Below are 19,617 nucleotides of genomic sequence, written 5' to 3'. Positions count from 1 at the left end.
TTATACAATACATTAATTTTCGTAATGGTAGTCAAAATATTTTTTTAAAAATATACATCGGAGTAAAACACATACCTGTTCATTGATAGAAAATACTGAGAAATCTTAACTGATTTTATTAAATTATAGGAAATGGAAATACAGCAATATTTACACCAAAAACAATTCTGTGATTACAATTTTATTTATATTTAGGCAATTCAATCTGTTTTATTGTATGAAGAGCCGTTTAATTTTTCCATGGTTTGAAATCAAAATTATGTTCTCTGAAATCTGGTAAATCAAACGTTAAGTTATTTGAATTTAACTTTTACAACAAAACAATGTTGATTTCAATCTCTAGAAATTTATGAATTTTTAGTAGCTCTTGATGGAATTCAAATTGCACTGACAATTAACATTCATATTAAAAACTTGTACGATGCAATATACCAAATTTATTTTGTAATTCAGGAAAATAATTTTAAAAGACTTCTATTCTTAAAACAAGTTACGTTAAATTGTGTAATGTATAATAAATATCTAGTGCGAAAAGCTCATTATTGTGTAATGATCTTGCAGCAAATTGTGTTTTTGCACATTTTAGTCCATAGTTTGTACGAATTGGTGAACACAATCTATCCTGAATGTCATTGAAAAGATTCTGCTTCTTGTTTGAAAAGTCAATGTCTTTGCCAACTCGGACAAAAGCTTTGAGTTTATTTTCAAGTACTTCCGACGATTCTAACTGATGATAATTTATAACTATGATTTGCCTTTTCTTGTTTAGTTTAAAGCTATGTCATATGTACTAGTATTTCCACTCGACAGTTGCCCAAACGGTTTCGTCTGTGTGAAATTTGTCACAAAGTATGATTATATAGTTCTTGCAGATATTTATTGTATCTATCAATGCTTCTTCCCTGACGTCCCCAAACTTCTCATCTCTACACGGTATAAAAATCCTATACCCAAAATCGTGCAAGTATGAGGCCAATGTCTTCATTGCCCACATCATTATCATCAAAAGATATAAAAACGTAGTACTTGAGATATGGATAAACTTTCGAACATTTCTTACTTATAAACCGTCTCTTTAAAATAAACAGTTCGTAGCGGAATGTATATAATACACCACAAATTCCCAAGAGCAGAGCAATGATTATTCCAATTAGAATATTAGAAAATATGTCAAATTTGTGTCATCATTGCAAAAATTCTCTAAACTAAATCAATCGTTGAAACATACATTTCTCCGATAAAGCATACAATTTCTGTGGTGTTTTTGCATTGTTCTGCTCGCTTATTTTTTACCCAGTCTTCCAGCCATTCATCATCACAATCGCATGACATTTTATCTTTCCCAATTTCGTTATGTAGGGATCAAATGATTTAAAATCTCGCGGCAGCTCATACATTTTGTTGCCAGACAAATCAAGAATTGCGTTGTTGCCTGTAGATTCTATGGCATTACTTGATATTGTATGTATCTGATTGTTTGATAGACTAATGGTATACGACCTGTTGAAATATTCCCGATGTTCTAAAGATTCTATATTGTTACCTTCAAATAGTAAGGTTACATTTTCTCCTTCCGGGACATGTTGCGGCAATAGAGTTAACCCAACTCCAGTAAAATTCACAACAGTTCTCCTGTTTTTTCGGTTGATAAAAAACAGTGACATTCTTTCGAACATTTATCAGCAGACGTTTTGTTACAAATAAGCAAATCAAGTTTATCCCCTTTCACAAAATGTTCCGTTATTGACAGTCCACGGTATTCAGGTGGTTCCCAACATGCAACGTTATAGTAATCACGCTAGATTCTTTTTAACGCATCTTGTGTTAGCTCATGAAACGGTTCCATTCGGCAATCACAAGTCCATTTTATCTTTTGCAAAGATAATCCGAATTGCAATGTCGTCTATTTCTAGATCTTTAAAGTCAAACCATTGTGTGGTATCATTTGCATCTAAATCCACAAACCCTCCGTGACATATTTTGTTGACATTAATTTGAAAATTCTACTCATTAACTATTTCGACGATTTTGTTTGAAGAGAAATCATACCGAGGGAAATGATTTTCTGGAACTAAATTACTTAGATCAATTTTAGTCATATTGTTCGAGGACAAATCGGCCAAAAAATAGACATCGTTGTTCCCACCAGAGCGTATGATTCCATGTTTTAAATTCCATTATGAATTAATCTTAATTCTCTAAATAAAGGTAAATTTTTGAAAGTGCTATTCTCAATTGAATCGATGGTATTATAACTCAAATCCAGTGTATCTAGCATCTGTAAACATGAAATGTTGCCAATCGATGAAATTTGATTATAAGTGGCTTCAATTTCTACGATATTAACAAAATCGCAAACATTATTTGGTAGTTGGGATAAGAATCCTTTGTTATGCACCAAACGTGAATTCGTAATGGTTGTATATCCTATCAGTTGAGATGTACCTCCTCTACGTGTATACTCCAAAACTAACGCATGAGTCAATGGATTAAATTTCCAAGACGGTTCTTCCCTGCACGTGCAACACTGATTTTACGTTCTAACGTGAAGTGTCGGATCTAGAGTACAATGATCAGAAGGACAAAGGAAGTCTGTTCTGTTGACAAATGGCGGATTCCACATTTCCCATGTCATTAATGTAGCGTGATGTACAAACTGAGCAATAAATAGAACATTTGCTAGACTCGCATTTATTGTTAAGCTGAAGCGATTAGTAAACTTTTTTGTATTTATACTCGGTGTAAAAGAGAATGAATAATTATTCTATTTTAACCAATAGAATTATTCAAAACAACCATACGGAACATTTAAATGCTTGTGTAAATCCAATGAATTAATCATATCAAAATTTAATAAACCATTAAACGTGTTTTTACAATAGCTTACAATATGTTATTTCTATAACGATAAATAAACAGACCACTCGCGTTGAAAACTTACAATAAAAAGTACAATAAAACACAATATTTAATACTTATAATACAACAAGTATATATACAAAACCATGTACGTGTGGATATTTGATAGGCCCCAAATAACACATTTTACTAGATCCTGGTAGACAAATAACCCGATAGCCAGTGGATAGAAGAGGGCATATAAGGGACTCTATGATAACATACCTGTCAAAAATATCCTTTATACCTGTAATCATTGACAGGACGGAGAACACGCTCTGTTTACACACATATCTGCAAAAACGACAGTCCATCTGGTTTTTGATTCAAAACAACCCGAAATACGTGCAATGCGGAAATAATACCTCCCTTCTATTACCAACAGTGGAGAAGATTCCCTTGATGGCAAGAGTAAACCGTTGGATTTTTTTATACAGTTCAGCATAGAGCCGGTAGGGTAGAGATATGTGCTTCAAGAAGACCGTTATAAGTCCGTTTATTGTCTCCCGGAACCGCCCCCGAACAAGATCTGCGACTTCCTAGTTTCATTGCTTAAACTAACAATTATCTTTTATTATAAAAAGTTTGATATGTACAAAATGATTCAATTCTTTTTTTTTAATTTTATTCCCTTAATAAGATATGTAATCTATCTAGAACAACGATACAAAATTTAAAGTAAGTCATAAACGGTTAATGTCTAATCGTCAGATCTTTAAGAACTTTCTCCACATAATCGACATAATCAAATTAATTCTTTCGTCACATGAACACAGTATACATAAATTTACTAAATATTTCATATTTTATATTCTTTACATGCAATTACAAGTACAAACTCAAATATTTACAATACATTATAGGTTACAATAAACCATAAGATTTTATGAACGCAGCCATTTTATGAAGATAACATGGTAGGTATTCAGAATTAAGAGTATGGCTAATCCTGATTGGTCGATATGTGCACCCGTTATTTTTTATTATAAGAGACTTCGTGCACTCTGCATTAAACCAAAGGCAAAATAGTATATTTTCCTTAGCCCTAACGGAACTGAGATGTCTTTTCTACGCTAAGATGAGACACGTGTTTTTAAGTGCAAATTTGATAGGCAAGGGAGATAAGTACAAATTACGTCAAGAAAAGACACGGGAACATATATTTTTAGACCAACAAATACTGTCCGAATAATTTTTCTTTAATTGTAGCAAGGTTTGGTTAAAAAAAAATCAACTTTCTAAAGTCTATATCTCGAAAATGCTATCATTGTCGCCTATGGGGAAATGAATTGTTTATTGCAATCTTAAAGGGAGTGATGGATGGGATTTTTTGTTAATCAAATTGTTTAAATATAGTTAAAATACTGGCATTCCTCAATACGTGTCACTGTAAGCTGACACTTTTATAATAAAACAAACTTGTGTCTTTCTATGTTGTGATGTAACACTATTTTTTCAGATAAGGGTGAAGGTTTGGTACCATTAAAACGTTCAAACCCGCTGCAGTTGTTTACACCTGTCCTAAGTCAGGAATCTGATGTTCAGTAGTTGTCGTTTGTTGATGTGGTTCATAAGTGTTTCTCGTTTCTCGTTTTTTATATAGATTAGACCGTTGTTTTTCCCGTTTGAATGGTTTTACACTAGTAATTGTTGGGGCCCGTTATAGCTTGCTGTTCGGTGTGAGCCAAGGCTCAGTGTTGAAGACCGTACATTGACCTATAATGGTTTACTTTCATAAATTTTGACTTGGATGGAGAGTTGTCTCATTGGCACTCATACCACATCTTCTTATATCTATTTACACCAGTGTGCTCATTTAATTCAAATATCCAATATACTATAATTACTAATAATAAAATGATCACTGGCGTGAAAATTTCAATACAATATAGATGTATATATTGATTTAATACATACATTGTTTACTATGTATTATTAAACCTTCAAGTACAATTAAGTGCAGATAAAGCACAACATTAATTAAACGCACATTAACGACGCGTGCATCCAATTTTCGCGTTAACTAGTAAAAATGGAAATTTCTAATGTCTTCTTGAGTAAGCGCGCGTTTTTTCAGTAGTTAACGGGCGTTTACTTCAGATTTAACATCTTTACGTGTACTTAGAAAATGCTCTTTACTCTGCAAGTTAACTATTTGTGAAAATTATAAATAATCTATATTATCTTGATTAATCAATGTCTTTCAGTACGGATATTGAAACGAAGACGGGGTACTGTCTATGGGCCTTCAAAAGGATTTTGTATTTTTTAGACAGCAACCCAACAACATTTCTTATAGTATGGATCTAGGGTAGGGTTCGGCCTATGCTTTTTCTCTAGGACTTCACAAATATATATATTTTTTTTTATTTTTAGTATTTATAACTTCCAATTTACAACATAATATACACAAATTATAATAATATATAATACATAAATCTATTGATATTATACAATTATAGCCTTTGTATGAGGTCGATACGAGGTTATATCGACCCAAGAGAAGCATATCGACTGAGGACGAAGTCCGAGGTCGATATGCTTCTCTTGGTCGATATAACCTCGTATTGACCTCAAACAAAGGCTACAATTGTTATATTATTAATCTTGAACTATTGCATGAACACAATATATGTATTTGCAGAAAGGACATCTTCCATGTCTTCAAAACCATTATTACTGTGAAATTTTCAAATGTACATAACAGAATCACAACAATCAATATATAGATGTTTCTTATTTAATTGAAACAAGATATAACAAATAACAGATTAAGTAACAAGAAATTTACAACAAAAACATTTTGTATATGAAGCTATACCTTTGCTGGGTTGTTCACATATGGGTGAACATTGTAATTTACATTAACAGTTACATTGCTACAGTTATTTAGAAATGGCATTTTCATATCTGGATATGGTTCTTTTAAAAAATTTGGATTTGGCATCAATGTCTCTGGCTTCATTATATTTGTATTTCTCTTTGAGGCACCATTACTGATTTCTGTCAGAATTTCATCAAATTGATCATTAGGCGATATGTCTTTCATAACAGTTTCACTCTGTGAGTTTGATAAAAGCTCTAACTCAAAATTTGCATCATTCAAGTCAACAGGAATATGTTCATGATTTTCCTCTCCTTCAACTGTAATGGTACTTTGAGACAAGCAAAGAAAATCAATATTAGATATACACGATTTCTTTCCACACGTTTTTGAGCTTAATATCTCCGACATATGCCGTTTTTTTTTCTCACAAGTTTTTCCAGAGTAAGTTTTTAGAGATGTTTCTGATTTATGTCCCGTAACTGTCATTATATGTCTGCTTGGAATATCCGCTTCGTCAAGAAGATGAACAGTTGTTGCTCTGCAAGAATGATTTGTATATAGTTGAGAAAGACTTGCCATTTTGCTAATTTCATTCATGAATTGGCCAAGTCTATTATGACCTAGAGGTACATTGTCATAATACACGCCTTCTTTAGGGTATGATCTTGCTTGTTGAAATAATTTAACACACTTTGGATTCAACCTTCTGATATATTTCACAAAAGACTTTACTGGACATCTTTCGCCATCTGAAAAAGCATGTAAAACATTAAAAAAAAAAATACTCTAGATTAGAGTGTTCTGCAGCCAAATAAGGTGTTTTTTTTATATGATCATAGAGTCTATACAATAATTTCTTTATTATTTTTGGTATGTTTCCCATGCATATATTTATCATATTTAATGTACATTGTATTTACTAACTGTAAATATCACATTTGCCTATTAATGTACAAATGGCAAAATAATATTAAAATGTGTGCCACTGTGGTTCCAATCACTTGATGAAAAAAAATGGGATACATGTATGTAGGTAAGTTGTCACTGTTGATATTTTTTTAACACACTAACGGTTATTAATTATGAAATGAATCATGTATATTTGAGTTTTAATCAGGTCAATAAAACTAGTGTGTGGTTCAGATAACTTAATGAAAAAATGTAGGTTGGTCCATTTGTTTTCTTTTTATTTAAATGCAATGGTTAAATATAGATTGCATCTCATGCATATAAGTCATGTAAGTATACAAGTTATGATCAAGCCAAGAAAAATAATGTTTGGATACATTAAGTTAATGCAAAAAACATTAGAATAGTTACAATGTAGGTCAATATATATAGATAAAAGTTACCTGTTATTTCATACATCCGTCCATCTGAGGATAATTCACTGTCTGATTGGTGGTTTTTTGTTTGCTCATCAATTACTTTGTAGACATACAACTTTTCATCAGCACCACGCTTAACTGCAAAATGCTTTCTTGTAAGATTGGACAGGTTTTCCCTCCCTCTACGACCAAAGTGCAGCATGATGTCAACAAATACCTAAAACATAGAAGAAATTTTATAATTCATTGTCATTTTTATTGAAATGGACAGTACATTGTATGTACACAAAAAGATACTCAAGACACACACAGTTTTCATTATTGTATACCCCTTTTCTCAATGAACACACGATAAGTATTTTATTGTACATGATTATATAATTCTGCTATAAGTGTCACACTGTTTAGATCATAGATGAATGTGAAATTTTCTGCTAAATATACATGTGCAATAAGCATGTACATGAATAGGTTCATATATATACACATGGTACACCCAGTATGATTTTTCGTATCCAATGTCCTTTGAAGCGAAGTCATCCTGACTTTGAAATTCACAATAGTAGGTTTATATTTACACCAATAAGGCATAATGATCCATTATGCATGGAATTAAAAAAAAATGTCACATGCGTTATAAAAATTACCTTATACTGCAAAAGCTGTGCATCCTCCAGATTTTTACAAAAATATGAGTACATCTTCTCAATATCACTCTCTTCTATGGAAGGGTGTTGTTCAATTGCAGCTAACCCAAGGCGCTTGAGTTCCTTTGTCATACCCTTGAAGGATTTAGTGGATTTTTTGAATATATCTTCATTGCAAATGTCTATGTCCCTACATTTCTGTATATGTCTGTTTAAACCTTGTCTATAGGATTGCATAGTTGTCTTTTTATAATGTTTTCCCTCCTTACTTCTCATTTCCAAATAAAATGATGCCAATGTATCGTCCAGTTGCTCCACAGTGTACTGTTCGAATTCTATCGGCTTGCTTTTCTCGGTCAAATATTCCCTGAATAGTTTAACAGCTGTGGTATTCTGTCTTTTTGTGTTTTTCGTTTCTATATTTTCCATTATATCGTCCCTTTCATCTTGTTCCAGGGACGCAAATCTACTTTCCGCCATGATTGTCTGCAACTCCTGCAAACTGTCTACACAGGAAGTCGTTTTGATTGGCCGAGAAGAACATGTGACGACAATTGGGGATTTTTTTAAATGTATTTTTAGTAACATGCTGTATGCTCTGTGCAATATGCTGTTTTTGACCTACGAAACGCTAAATATAGCAGAATTAGCGTGCAGCCTGAGTAAATACAAAACAACATGTGATCAAGTTTTAACGAATCACGAATCGCTAAAATAATACGATTAATAATATTATCTAATGAATACATCTTTATTCATCTAGACATTGAATTCTATTTTAGTATAGTAAATACAGCATTTTCATTTATAACATGTATAATATTAAATGTAAAGTATATACATTTTTGTACTTAACTAAGTAATCTATCAAAAATATTCCATTCTCTGAGAAAATGATGTTCACATTTGTTTTTCATAGCAATATTTTTGTCAATTGCATACACATATTTCATCTTCTCTTTTACTGAGTTTATTGACAGTTTTTTTTTTTTTAAACATCTGGTATTATAAACATATTGCTTTATGGTAAGAAAAAGAGTATTTTCTGCATTGCCTTTTGATATTTTTGCAATGTTACCAAACAAAAAAACTTCTTTTGTAAAAAGTACACTAATTCCATTGGTCAGAAACCAATTTTCAATCTGTTCTAATAATAATTGTGTATGTTCACATCCCCAAAATAAATGTTCTAATGTTTCAATTTCTCTATTACAAAATGTACAATTTGGAATATTATAAATCTTAATTTTATGAAGAAATCGGTTTGTAGCTAAGATTCGATGATTGAATCTATACTGTAGTCACAAATATAGTTGAGCCCGTCTTTAGAATATTTTAAAGTTTTATAGGTATATTATTTACCGGCTTATGCCACCAGTTTATAATTTTTTTAAACCTGTGTGTTCAAGACATAATATATCTGATGGTTATAATATCCATACCTCCACTGTCATAAGTAGCTTCTAGGACCTTATTCAAACAGTTGATAAAGAGTGACTAGTCTGCTCTTATAACCCACTAGATTCTAACCTTTGACCTTGACTGCAGTCATACTTTCATAGTATCCGACTATCTATACCACCATGTAAACAAGTCCGGTTTACAACCATCACGAGACAGGACAGGACCTGGCAGTGTACCAATTTAAGGTTATTGATGGAGTTTACCAGAGAAGTCACAAATTCAAGTGTTCTCGATGAAGTTCAGTAAATTATTTATCTTATCGGTTTCATATCACAAGCATCAAGCTGCATCTAGGATACAATGTCTCTCATTATATTTAATTCTAACTCAAATATGAAGAACAATCCCAATCTATCTTTATAGTTGGCTTTAGAGTAAAAGCTACTACATGTAAATAAGTCTAGGGTTATACAAAGAATAAAGGTGGAACAGAGCAACGGACAAAATGTAACTAGCCCGACTTGATGATAGTGGTCGTTTCAATCACGGGAGAACAAAAGTGTAGCCAGACTTTTTTTAAAGCTAGTTGTCAGTTTCAGGACCAGTAAATTAACAAGGATACAAAATATTTAAATAATAAGTACCAGTGTGTAAATCACTGAAAATTTAATCAAAATGGTCCCGTTCTGTCCTGAGAATGCTTACACGCAAACGGTCTGTAGACATGAAAGGCTGAAAAGCCTTTCAGTAACTCAATCTTGCATACCAAAAGTTCAGAATTGACAGATATCAATAGTATCAAACCATGAAAGTTAATTCTCATGGGGAACGGGGTCAAATCTATGTAATATTCTGTACAAAGGGGAGTAACAAAGAGTAATGTTAATCACAAATATTAACTCAGGCCAGGAACAAGGCTTTTCTCTGTAAAAGAATAAACAAGTTGCTTTTTAAAAAAAAAAAGATTTGTGAACCTTAGAACTTTTTTATTCTAATTATTAATTCAACTGAATAAAAAATTATATATCAGTGTTTGCATGGTCATGTGTGTGGAAGATAATATTTTCTTTTTATTGTAAATCATTAAATTTTTGGCATGTTGAGAGAAGTGTTAAATATAAAGCAATGAGGAAAAAAAATAGATTCCCAGACGTTTAATTTCTTAAAGAATAATAATGATTCAAAACATGAGGGACAGATGTACCTTCTTCCAAAAATTCATAAAATTAATCTAGAAATAAGTAATGAGGCATTGCGAACTGGTCAGCTAGCAGGACACATTAATGTTCGCATAGCCAGAAATTAGTAGTACTTTTGCTAATTAATATTCATAATATGTAAATGAGAATTGTACCACGTGATAATAGTTTGAACTGGACTGGCTTGATATCATTAAAATCTTTAAAACACGGATATTATAAGTTGCCCGTCACAGAGTCCTTGTTTCTAATCACTCTGATATTTCCGTAAAGTTGTCAGGCTGTCAAAATCAAAACAATGAACGCGAAGTTAATGAATTTTTCGTGTTTTCGTGAGTTTACTCTTCTTTAAATAGGGCCCTTTTAACTTTACGTGGGAACCTAGAGTTCAACGACTACAAGGTTTGGACTTGCTTATTCTTTGGACATTCAATTTTCACCCCGGCTACCTGTTTTTGTAATGACCTTGTTAGCCAATTTTCAACACGAAGTTTGCAAATTTGACGTTTCAGCCATTTTAGCCTGTATTTTATACTGCAATGTTAAAAGCCTCTCGCTTCGATTTTTAAATAGCTCATGATCAGGAACCTTGATTTTTGCAACGACAGTCATTATGTTTCGTTTAAATGGTGTATATTGTTGTGTATATGTATTTTCTGTCCCCGCAACCTGTCTATCACTTAAATCAAAGTTAAAACAGACATTTTGTTTTTCAAAATTCCCTATCATTTCAATATAATTTCCGTGACCCGTATCCGAAATTTTTTTGTATAATATTCAAATAAGCAAAGTGGCGTTGATTTCTGGATATGGTTACCGACCAATCATCAATAAATGCAACTCTCCCGCGAGAGATACTTACTTGATCTAATTATAAAACCATTATTGAAGAGGCATAACTTTTACATTCAAGATCAATAGATTCCATTAATAAAATAGAGTCACACAAGGTCAAAAAAGAATGCATTCTTATTGCCTATGATGTACGTCAAGGTACACAAATATGATCATTGATAATTTAGAAGAAACTGTTATCAATGCATTAGAATTAATTGACACACGGGAGAATATACTTTAAAGATTCTCAACAAAATAGATTTAACTGTATTTGTTAAATTAATTTTTAGAAACAATGAATTTGAGTTAAATGGACTGTTATACAAACACATTACAGGAGCGCCCATGGGTGGTATATTTTCACCAACGTGCACAGATCTGCATCTATCTGTCCTATTCATTAAAATCTTAGATAAGTTCCAATGGAGAGAAAACATCAAATTACACTGTCAATAGGGATGACTGTTTTATGATCTTCACAAGCAAATTAGAGCAAGTTGAAGATTTCTTTAACCTAGCAAACGAAATTGACCATCAACATCTAGTATGACCTATTTAGAGGGTGGTAAAGGGTTATTTCGTGCAACGTTTTCGGCCTTTTTATTTCACGTGATTTCGTGTTTCGATGTTTTATTTCTCGTTTTCTCGTGTTTGGTTCGACGTGCGTGCTTCGTGTTTTCCCTTAATTATTTTCCGTTCTCGTGTCGGTACTCTTATTCTCTCGTGCTTGTCCCGCATTTGATTAAAAAGTAAACCGGGACTAATTCAAAGTCAGCCCAGATATTGTTTTAAATTATAAACTAATTAACTGGTCCCAAGATATTTATTAATAGCCTATTGTATTACTATGATAAATCGTATGCAACTAGAGGACTCTAAAAAGTGACCACATGCAGACCCCCCCTTTTTTTACCACCCTCTATTTAGAAACCGAAGTGTACAAATGTGATCGATTCCATCATAATGGAATTCTTGATGTTAAGTCACGTATATTAAAACCACAGATTTACCAATCACTAGTGCACATCCAAAACACACATGAATTTAAGAGTATTAATTTACAGTGTGTGAATAATATAAGTAATAATAGTGACATCAATGAATTAAATAAACATTTAATTAGCTTACAAGATAACTTAATTGATAGAGAATACTGTAAAAAGGAAACAGTAAAAGTTGTAAAAAAATGTATATTAACGAATAGTCTTTTAATATTTTACTTGTTTTATTTTCATTTGAAACAGATTTGTCAAAATGACAAGTATGCATAATGATTTCATTGTTACAAATCAAATCCCAAAGCCCACTATAACTGATTATGTATAAGCCACAGCACTATTTTAAAATATCTCTCTGTGAATATCTAGACACAGATGTTTGATACCATATGCATAGGTCGTTATAATTAAATCTTCACCATTTATCTTTCACTTGTTTATCAAAGGGTACAACTGTCAACTTTGCTCAAGTCAGTAAACCCTTGCAATGCATAAAATGTAGCTTTACAATAAATATACATGTTTGAATATGGAAAGCCTCAGCTGTCATATATTAGAGATTTACAAAACGTTATGCTGAAGCTTAAAATGTAAAGTTAAGACAGCGTGATGTTGAATTGAGTCATCAAAATACTTACTCTAAATTACAATATGCTAAGTTGAATTTGCTCAATGTTGACTTGCAATGACAAGTGCTTTAGTCGTGAAAGTATAATGATAAGTCACGATGTTGTGATGATATGCCAAACACACGTAACGTTGGGTTTAAAGTACATGATGTGAAGTTGACGTTGCATGATGTTAGCTTGCAGATGTATACTGCTCAGTCGTCCACTTCGATAGCTATGATAACAAATAAAATGAATAGCTAAAATGTATGGTGCTGACTTGTTATTAATAAATGTTGAGCTGAGATAGTACGGTGTTATATCATTGTGATATTACGATTGGTCTATCATGCAATATGTTGATTTAAAACACCATGATGCACAGTTGAAAGTACATGATGTTAAGTTAAGATAACACGATGCTACACCACTATATTGAAACGAAAGGTTTACTATACAATTTGTTGACTTAAAACAACACGATGCAACGTGTTAAGCTAAGATGCTCACTTGAAACTACACGACGTACATTTTGTAATGTTAAGCTACGATAGCACGATGTTATATCATTATAATGACACAATAGGCTTATTATACAATTTGCTCATTTAAAACTACATAACGTACAGTTGAAAGTACGTGATGTTAAGCTAAGATGGCACGTTGTTATATCATGAGAATGTCACGATAGGCTTACCACACGAGATGCTCGTTTAAAACTACACGTCGTACAGTTGAAAGTACGTGATGTTGAGCTATGATAGCAATATCTTATGTCATAATAATATCACGATAGGCTTGCCATACAATATGCTCATTTAAAACTACACGACGTACAGTTGAAAGTACGTGTTGTTCAGCTAAGACAGCACGATGTTACATCATTATAATGTCACGACAGGCTTGTTATACAATTTGCTCATTTAAAATTACACCACGTACAGCTGAAAGTACTTGATGTTAAGCTAAGATAGTATGTTGTTATATCATTAGAATGTCACGATAGGCTTACCATACGATATGCACATTTAAAACTACATGACTTTCAGTTGAAACTAGGTGATGTTAATCTAAGATAGCATGTTGTTATATCATTTGAATGTCACGATAGGCTTACCATACAATATGCTCATTTAAAACTACACAACGTACAGTTGAAAGAATGTGATGTTGAGCTATGATAACACGATGTTATATCATAATAATATCACGATAGGCTTGCCATACAATATGCTCATTCAAAACTACACGACGTACAGTTGAAAGTACGTGTTGTTGAGCTAAGATAGCACGATGTTATATCATTATGACGTTACGAGAGGCTTATCATACAATGTGTTGACTTGAAACTACACAATGTAAATTTGAAGTAGTTTGGTCTTGACTTAAAACAGTAAAATGTTAAGCTATAAAAACAGAACGTAAAGTCAAAATAAAACAATGATAGGATGACATATACTTGTGCAGAATTGAAGATTTTTGGTGTTGACCTCGAATATAGTACAAATATTAGATCGTTTTATGTTAAATTGAAAGAAAATAATGATGCGTAAAACATTACAGAATTATGTGAATTGAAACTGCAATTCTATGGAAAAGAATGAGGGACAAATCCCCAGGATTTTTCTTCTTCATTTGCAAGTTCGGAGGCAAAATGATATACAAAGAAAGTTTTTCATAAATTCATAAAGCAAAAGAATTACCCATCGCTATATATTTAATACACTTTAATACAGTTTTGCCGTATATTTTACATGTTTTGTTTGGATCTTTTTTTATAATTAAAAACCAGACTTTTTTATGAACAATATTTAAGAAAATATTTATCTATGTTGTGTGTTAATACATACAATATAATATTGTGCTTATAAGACTTCTGACTGTGAGGGTAAAATTTTACTCATATAAAATCACATCTATGTAAGAGTTAGTGGAGAATTTGTATTTACCACTCCCGTTTTCCACGAAATAGAACATAAGAATCTGAAAAAACAAAGATGAACTGATATGACAAATAATACGCTTAGCGTAGGACTGAGAGGGTCAGAGCTATATCGGAATTTACCCCCCCCCGGGCTTGTTAGAGGTATCTGAAAATTTGTGGAATTTTCTTTTCCACGAAATAAAACAAAAGAATCTGGACTTAATCAAAAGCGATGCGATTACGATTCCAATAGAATGTCAGAGACGGTTTGTCGACTAGTTCGTTGAAAATTTGGCTAGGCAAGTAAAGTATGTCTTGTAACAAAGCAGGGTTTATTCATATTCATATCACACTTACATGTTCTCGTCCTGTTATGCATGTAATATTTGCCACTGTACGTAAAACGCATCCTTTTTCCCCGAAATAACACCAAAAAAACTGGACTTAATCAAAACCGATGCTATTTGGATTTCCATAGATTGTCAGGGACGGTTTGTCAACTAGTTTGTTAAAAATTCGGCTAAGCAAGCAAAATATGTCTTGTACAGAGAGCCAAGATTCATATTCATATCACACTTACATATTCTCGTCCTTATATGCATGTAATATTTGCCACTGTACACTAAATACAAATACATTTTCATCAATTCTTTTTTATGAAAAGGAGCCTATTCTAAGCACGTTCATCGATTTGACACCCTGTTATTCATGTTTTTTGGGAGTTCCTCGAAAATTATAAAACATTCCTTCTTTATTTACAAAATCGCCAAGTGACGGGTGCCACATTTGAAACAGGATCTGCTTACCCTTCTGGAGCACCTGAGATTACCCCTTTTTTTAGGGTTTCGTGTTGCTCAGTTTTTGGTTTTCTATATATTGCTCTTAATATACTGTTGTTTGGCTTTTGATCTTTTTTCTCTTGTTTATTTCGGCTGATGAGTTTTTGTCATGACATTGTCTGTTTGGTTAAGATTTTTACTATCCCTTTTGTATCTTTCGCCTTCTTTTATCCATTTTTGTGTATTTGTTTTTTCGATTCTCCCCTCATCCTGAACAGTATAATAGATAGATAAATGAAAACAGAAACCCTTTTCAACAAAAGGAGATCTACAAGTAAATTGTAAATTTCTTCCTCATTAGATATATTGCCCTTAGGGTAGATCGGGTGTCTTCCGCCATCTTAGGGAGCTACCATTTGATTTTTATTCGGGGCTAGGATGAAATTTGTAAAAAAAGGCAGGACAGGAGTTTTGAGTAAAAAAAAAGGCAGGATGAGCAACTTGGCAAAAAAAAGGCAGGTTGATAATTTATGAAAAAAAAAGTCAGAATAAAAAAAAAAAAAAAAATGCAGGACCGAATAGAGTGAAAAATAAAAACGCAGGACAGAGATTACAACTAAAAAAAAGGCAGGTCAAAATTTTTCATCCTAGCACCCCCCCCCCCCCCCACCCCCCTAAAAATCACATGGTAGCTCCCTTAGATTCTCATATAGCTCAACACAATCGGTCTAGATCTAAAAAAAATATAATATACACATTTTGAGAGAGGAATGTTATTCATATGTAGTACTTTTCATCTTGATGAAGAAAATTATGAGATTTATTTGATTAAAACGACTATTTGTTTTTGAATACAGAACGTTTTTTGCATATGTTTTTCAACTTTTCCATATAGGGTAGATAACTCGGATAACTAAAAAAAAAAATGTTTTTGAATACAGAACGTTTTTTGCATGTTTTTCAACTTTTCCATATAGGGGAGATAACTCGGATAACATTATTTTTTGTCGTTATTTTTTTTCTTTTTTTCCATGGCATACACCTTATCGCTATTCCCGCTTGACCCGAGAATCTGTCCCGCTCGAACTTTTGACGTCATACAACAATCACTTTTCCATTGTGGCGTCAGACATTTTCTATTATGACGTCAAAATTTTACGGGAACTTGTGTGATGTCCAGTAATGGCGGACAAATAGCGATAAGGTGTATTGTCAGTCTGTTTTCGACTTATGAGTTTGAAATCCCTTTGGCATATTTCGTCTCTAATGATGGAATGTGTAGGGCCTTTATCTATTTTGTTTTGTAGACAGAAAACGAGTCTCGTGATCCCAATTTTTATTTTTATTTTCTAACATTGAGTTTTCCATGTATAGTTTATACAAAATCTGACAATACTGCATAACCTGTAGCTTGCAAAATGCTCTGTGACCCAAACTTTTTATTATGTTTTTCAAAAAAGAATAAACTACATTTTGGCAAATAATTAAAAAAAAATCTACCGATTTTAATTTTGACCAAACTCATGAAAACTATAAGAGAGAGAGCGAGAGAGAAACTGTTGACATCAAAAAAACAAATCTACAAATTAATCAAAGCAATACCAAAATAATTCATGGACTTTAACAATTTTTACAGATTTTTGATTTTTTTTCTTTTTCTTTGAAAACACATATAGATAGAGAGAAGCTGCAAAGAACCAAGAAAATCAATTTGGACAAGAAAATAAGTGACGAAAATCATTAATTGGCTTATTATTATAAGTTATAGGGGTCATTGTCCATTAATGACTTTACCAATTTAAAAAAATGAAATATTCTCCGAGTGGATATATACATAAACCTGGGCACTATCTTACTTGGTGCTGGAAAAATGGTTGGCACTGCTGTAAATGATGTATTTTTTTTTTAAAGTCGACGATTTAGACTGGAGGCTCTAGGTCAAATTTCATTAGGTTTCATATAGACTTCATGTATGAGCGAAAATTATACAACAGAATCTACCATACTTTATGTTTGGGTTGGCCCCATGCAGTAGGATTCTTCCACCTAATCAATTCTTTTTGTTTTATTTCGTGGAAAAGAAAATTCAAATTTTCAGATACCTCTAACAAGGCCGGGGGTTGGGGGTCACATTCTCATATAGCTCTGACCCTCTCAGTCCTACGCTTTAGCGTATTATTTGTCATATCAGTTGATCTTTGTTTTTTAAGATTAAGACTCCAGATTCTTATGTTTTATTTCGGGGAAAACGGGAGTGGTAAATACAAATTCTCCGATAACTCTTACATAGATGTGATTTTATATGAGTAAAATTTTACCCTCACAGTCATAAGTCTTATAAGCACAATATTATATTGTATGTATTAACACACAACATAGATAAATATTTTCTTAAATATTGTTCATAAAAAAAGTCTGGTTTTTAATCATAAAAAAAGATCCAAACAAAACATGTAAAATATACGGCAAAACTGTATTCAAGTGTAATATATAGCGATTGGTAATTCTTTTGCTTTATGAATTTATGAAAAACTTTCTTTGTATATCATTTTGCCTCCGAACTTGCAAATGAAGAAGAAAAAATCCTGGGGATTTGTCCCTCATTCTTTTCCATAGATTTCAGTTTCAATTCACATAATTCTGTAATGTTTTACGCATCATTATTTTCTTTCAATTTAACATAAAACGATCTAATATTTGTACTATATTCGAGGTCAACACCAAAAATCTTCAATTCTGCACAAGTATATGTCATCCTATCATTGTTTTATTTTGACTTTACGTTCTGTTTTTATAGCTTAACATTTTACTGTTTTAAGTCAAGACCAAACTACTTCAAATTTACATTGTGTAGTTTCAAGTCAACACATTGTATGATAAGCCTCTCGTAACGTCATAATGATATAACATCGTGCTATCTTAGCTCAACAACACGTACTTTCAACTGTACGTCGTGTAGTTTTGAATGAGCATATTGTATGGCAAGCCTATCGTGATATTATTATGATATAAAATCGTGCTATCATAGCTCAACATCACATACTTTCAACTGTACGTTGTGCAGTTTTAAATGAGCATATTGTATGGTAAGCCTATCGTGACATTCGAATGATATAACAACATGCTATCTTAGATTAACATCACCTAGTTTCAACTGAAAGTCATGTAGTTTTAAATGAGCATATCGTATGGTAAGCCTATCGTGACATTCTAATGATATAACAACGTGCCATCTTAGCTTAACATCACGTACTTTCAGCTGTACGTGGTGTAATTTTAAATGAGCAAATTGTATAACAAGCCTGTCGTGACATTATAATGATGTAACATCGTGCTGTCTTAGCTGAACAACACGTACTTTCATCTGTACGTCGTGTAGTTTTAAATGAGCATATTGTATGGCAAGCCTATCGTGATATTAATATGACATAAGATATTGCTATCATAGCTCAACATCACGTACTTTCAACTGTACGCCGTGTAGTTTTAAACGAGCATCTCGTGTGGTAAGCCTTTCGTGACATTCTCATGATATAACAACGTGCCATCTTAGCTTAACATCACGTACTTTCAACTGTACGTTATGTAGTTTTAAATGAGCAAATTGTATAATAAGCCTATTGTGTCATTATAATGATATAACATCGTGCTATCGTAGCTTAATATTACAAAATTTCAACTGTACGCCGTGTAGTTTCAAGTGAGCATCTTAGCTTAACACGTTGCATCGTGTTGTTTTAAGTCAACAAATTGTATAGTAAACCTTTCGTTTCAATATAGTGGTGTAGCATCGTGTTATCTTAACTTAACATCATGTACTTTCAACTGTGCATCATGGTGTTTTAAATCAACATATTGCATGATAGACCAATCGTAATATCACAATGATATAACACCGTACTATCTCAGCTCAACATTTATTAATAACAAGTCAGCACCATACATTTTAGCTATTCATTTTATTTGTTATCATAGCTATCGAAGTGGATGACTGAGCAGTATACATCTGCAAGCTAACATCATGCAACGTCAACTTCACATCATGTACTTTAAACCCAACGTTACGTGTGTTTGGCATATCATCACAACATCGTGACTTATCATTATACTTTCACGACTAAAACACTTGTCATTGCAAGTCAACATTGAGCAAATTCAACTTAGCATA

At 32.4% G+C, this 19,617-nt stretch overlaps 1 protein-coding gene and 1 pseudogene across 1 annotated transcript; both read right to left on the bottom strand.

The window, feature by feature from the left end:
* Positions 1–366: 366 nt before the first annotated feature.
* Positions 367–4,269, bottom strand: LOC127724940 (uncharacterized; annotated as a pseudogene).
* A 1,056-nt stretch (positions 4,270–5,325) lies between these two features.
* On the bottom strand, positions 5,326–8,421 carry LOC127724463 (uncharacterized). The gene is made up of 3 exons (XM_052231428.1): positions 7,701–8,421; positions 7,078–7,270; positions 5,326–6,474 (listed from the first exon to the last, which is right to left on the bottom strand). Exons 1-3 carry the CDS (start codon positions 8,286–8,288, stop codon positions 5,714–5,716), a joined length of 1,542 nt encoding a protein of 513 aa, XP_052087388.1. The 5' UTR covers positions 8,289–8,421; the 3' UTR covers positions 5,326–5,713.
* Positions 8,422–19,617: the final 11,196 nt, after the last annotated feature.

Source organism: Mytilus californianus, unplaced genomic scaffold, assembly GCF_021869535.1.
Source record: "Mytilus californianus isolate M0D057914Y unplaced genomic scaffold, xbMytCali1.0.p SCAF_14, whole genome shotgun sequence".
In the NCBI taxonomy this organism is placed as follows: Eukaryota; Metazoa; Mollusca; class Bivalvia; order Mytilida; family Mytilidae; genus Mytilus; species Mytilus californianus.
Note: the sequence above shows the minus strand (reverse complement) of the source record. Positions and strands in the feature narration are given on the sequence as shown.

Coding starts and splice junctions, on each gene's coding strand:
- LOC127724463 (XM_052231428.1), bottom strand. CDS start 8,288: ATGTTACTAAAAATACATTTAAAAAAATCCCCAATTGTCGTCACATGT. Junction 7,271..7,700: donor CACAGCTTTTGCAGTATAAG/GTAATTTTTATA, acceptor TCTATGTTTTAG/GTATTTGTTGACATCATGCT. Junction 6,475..7,077: donor ACGGATGTATGAAATAACAG/GTAACTTTTATC, acceptor ATGCTTTTTCAG/ATGGCGAAAGATGTCCAGTA.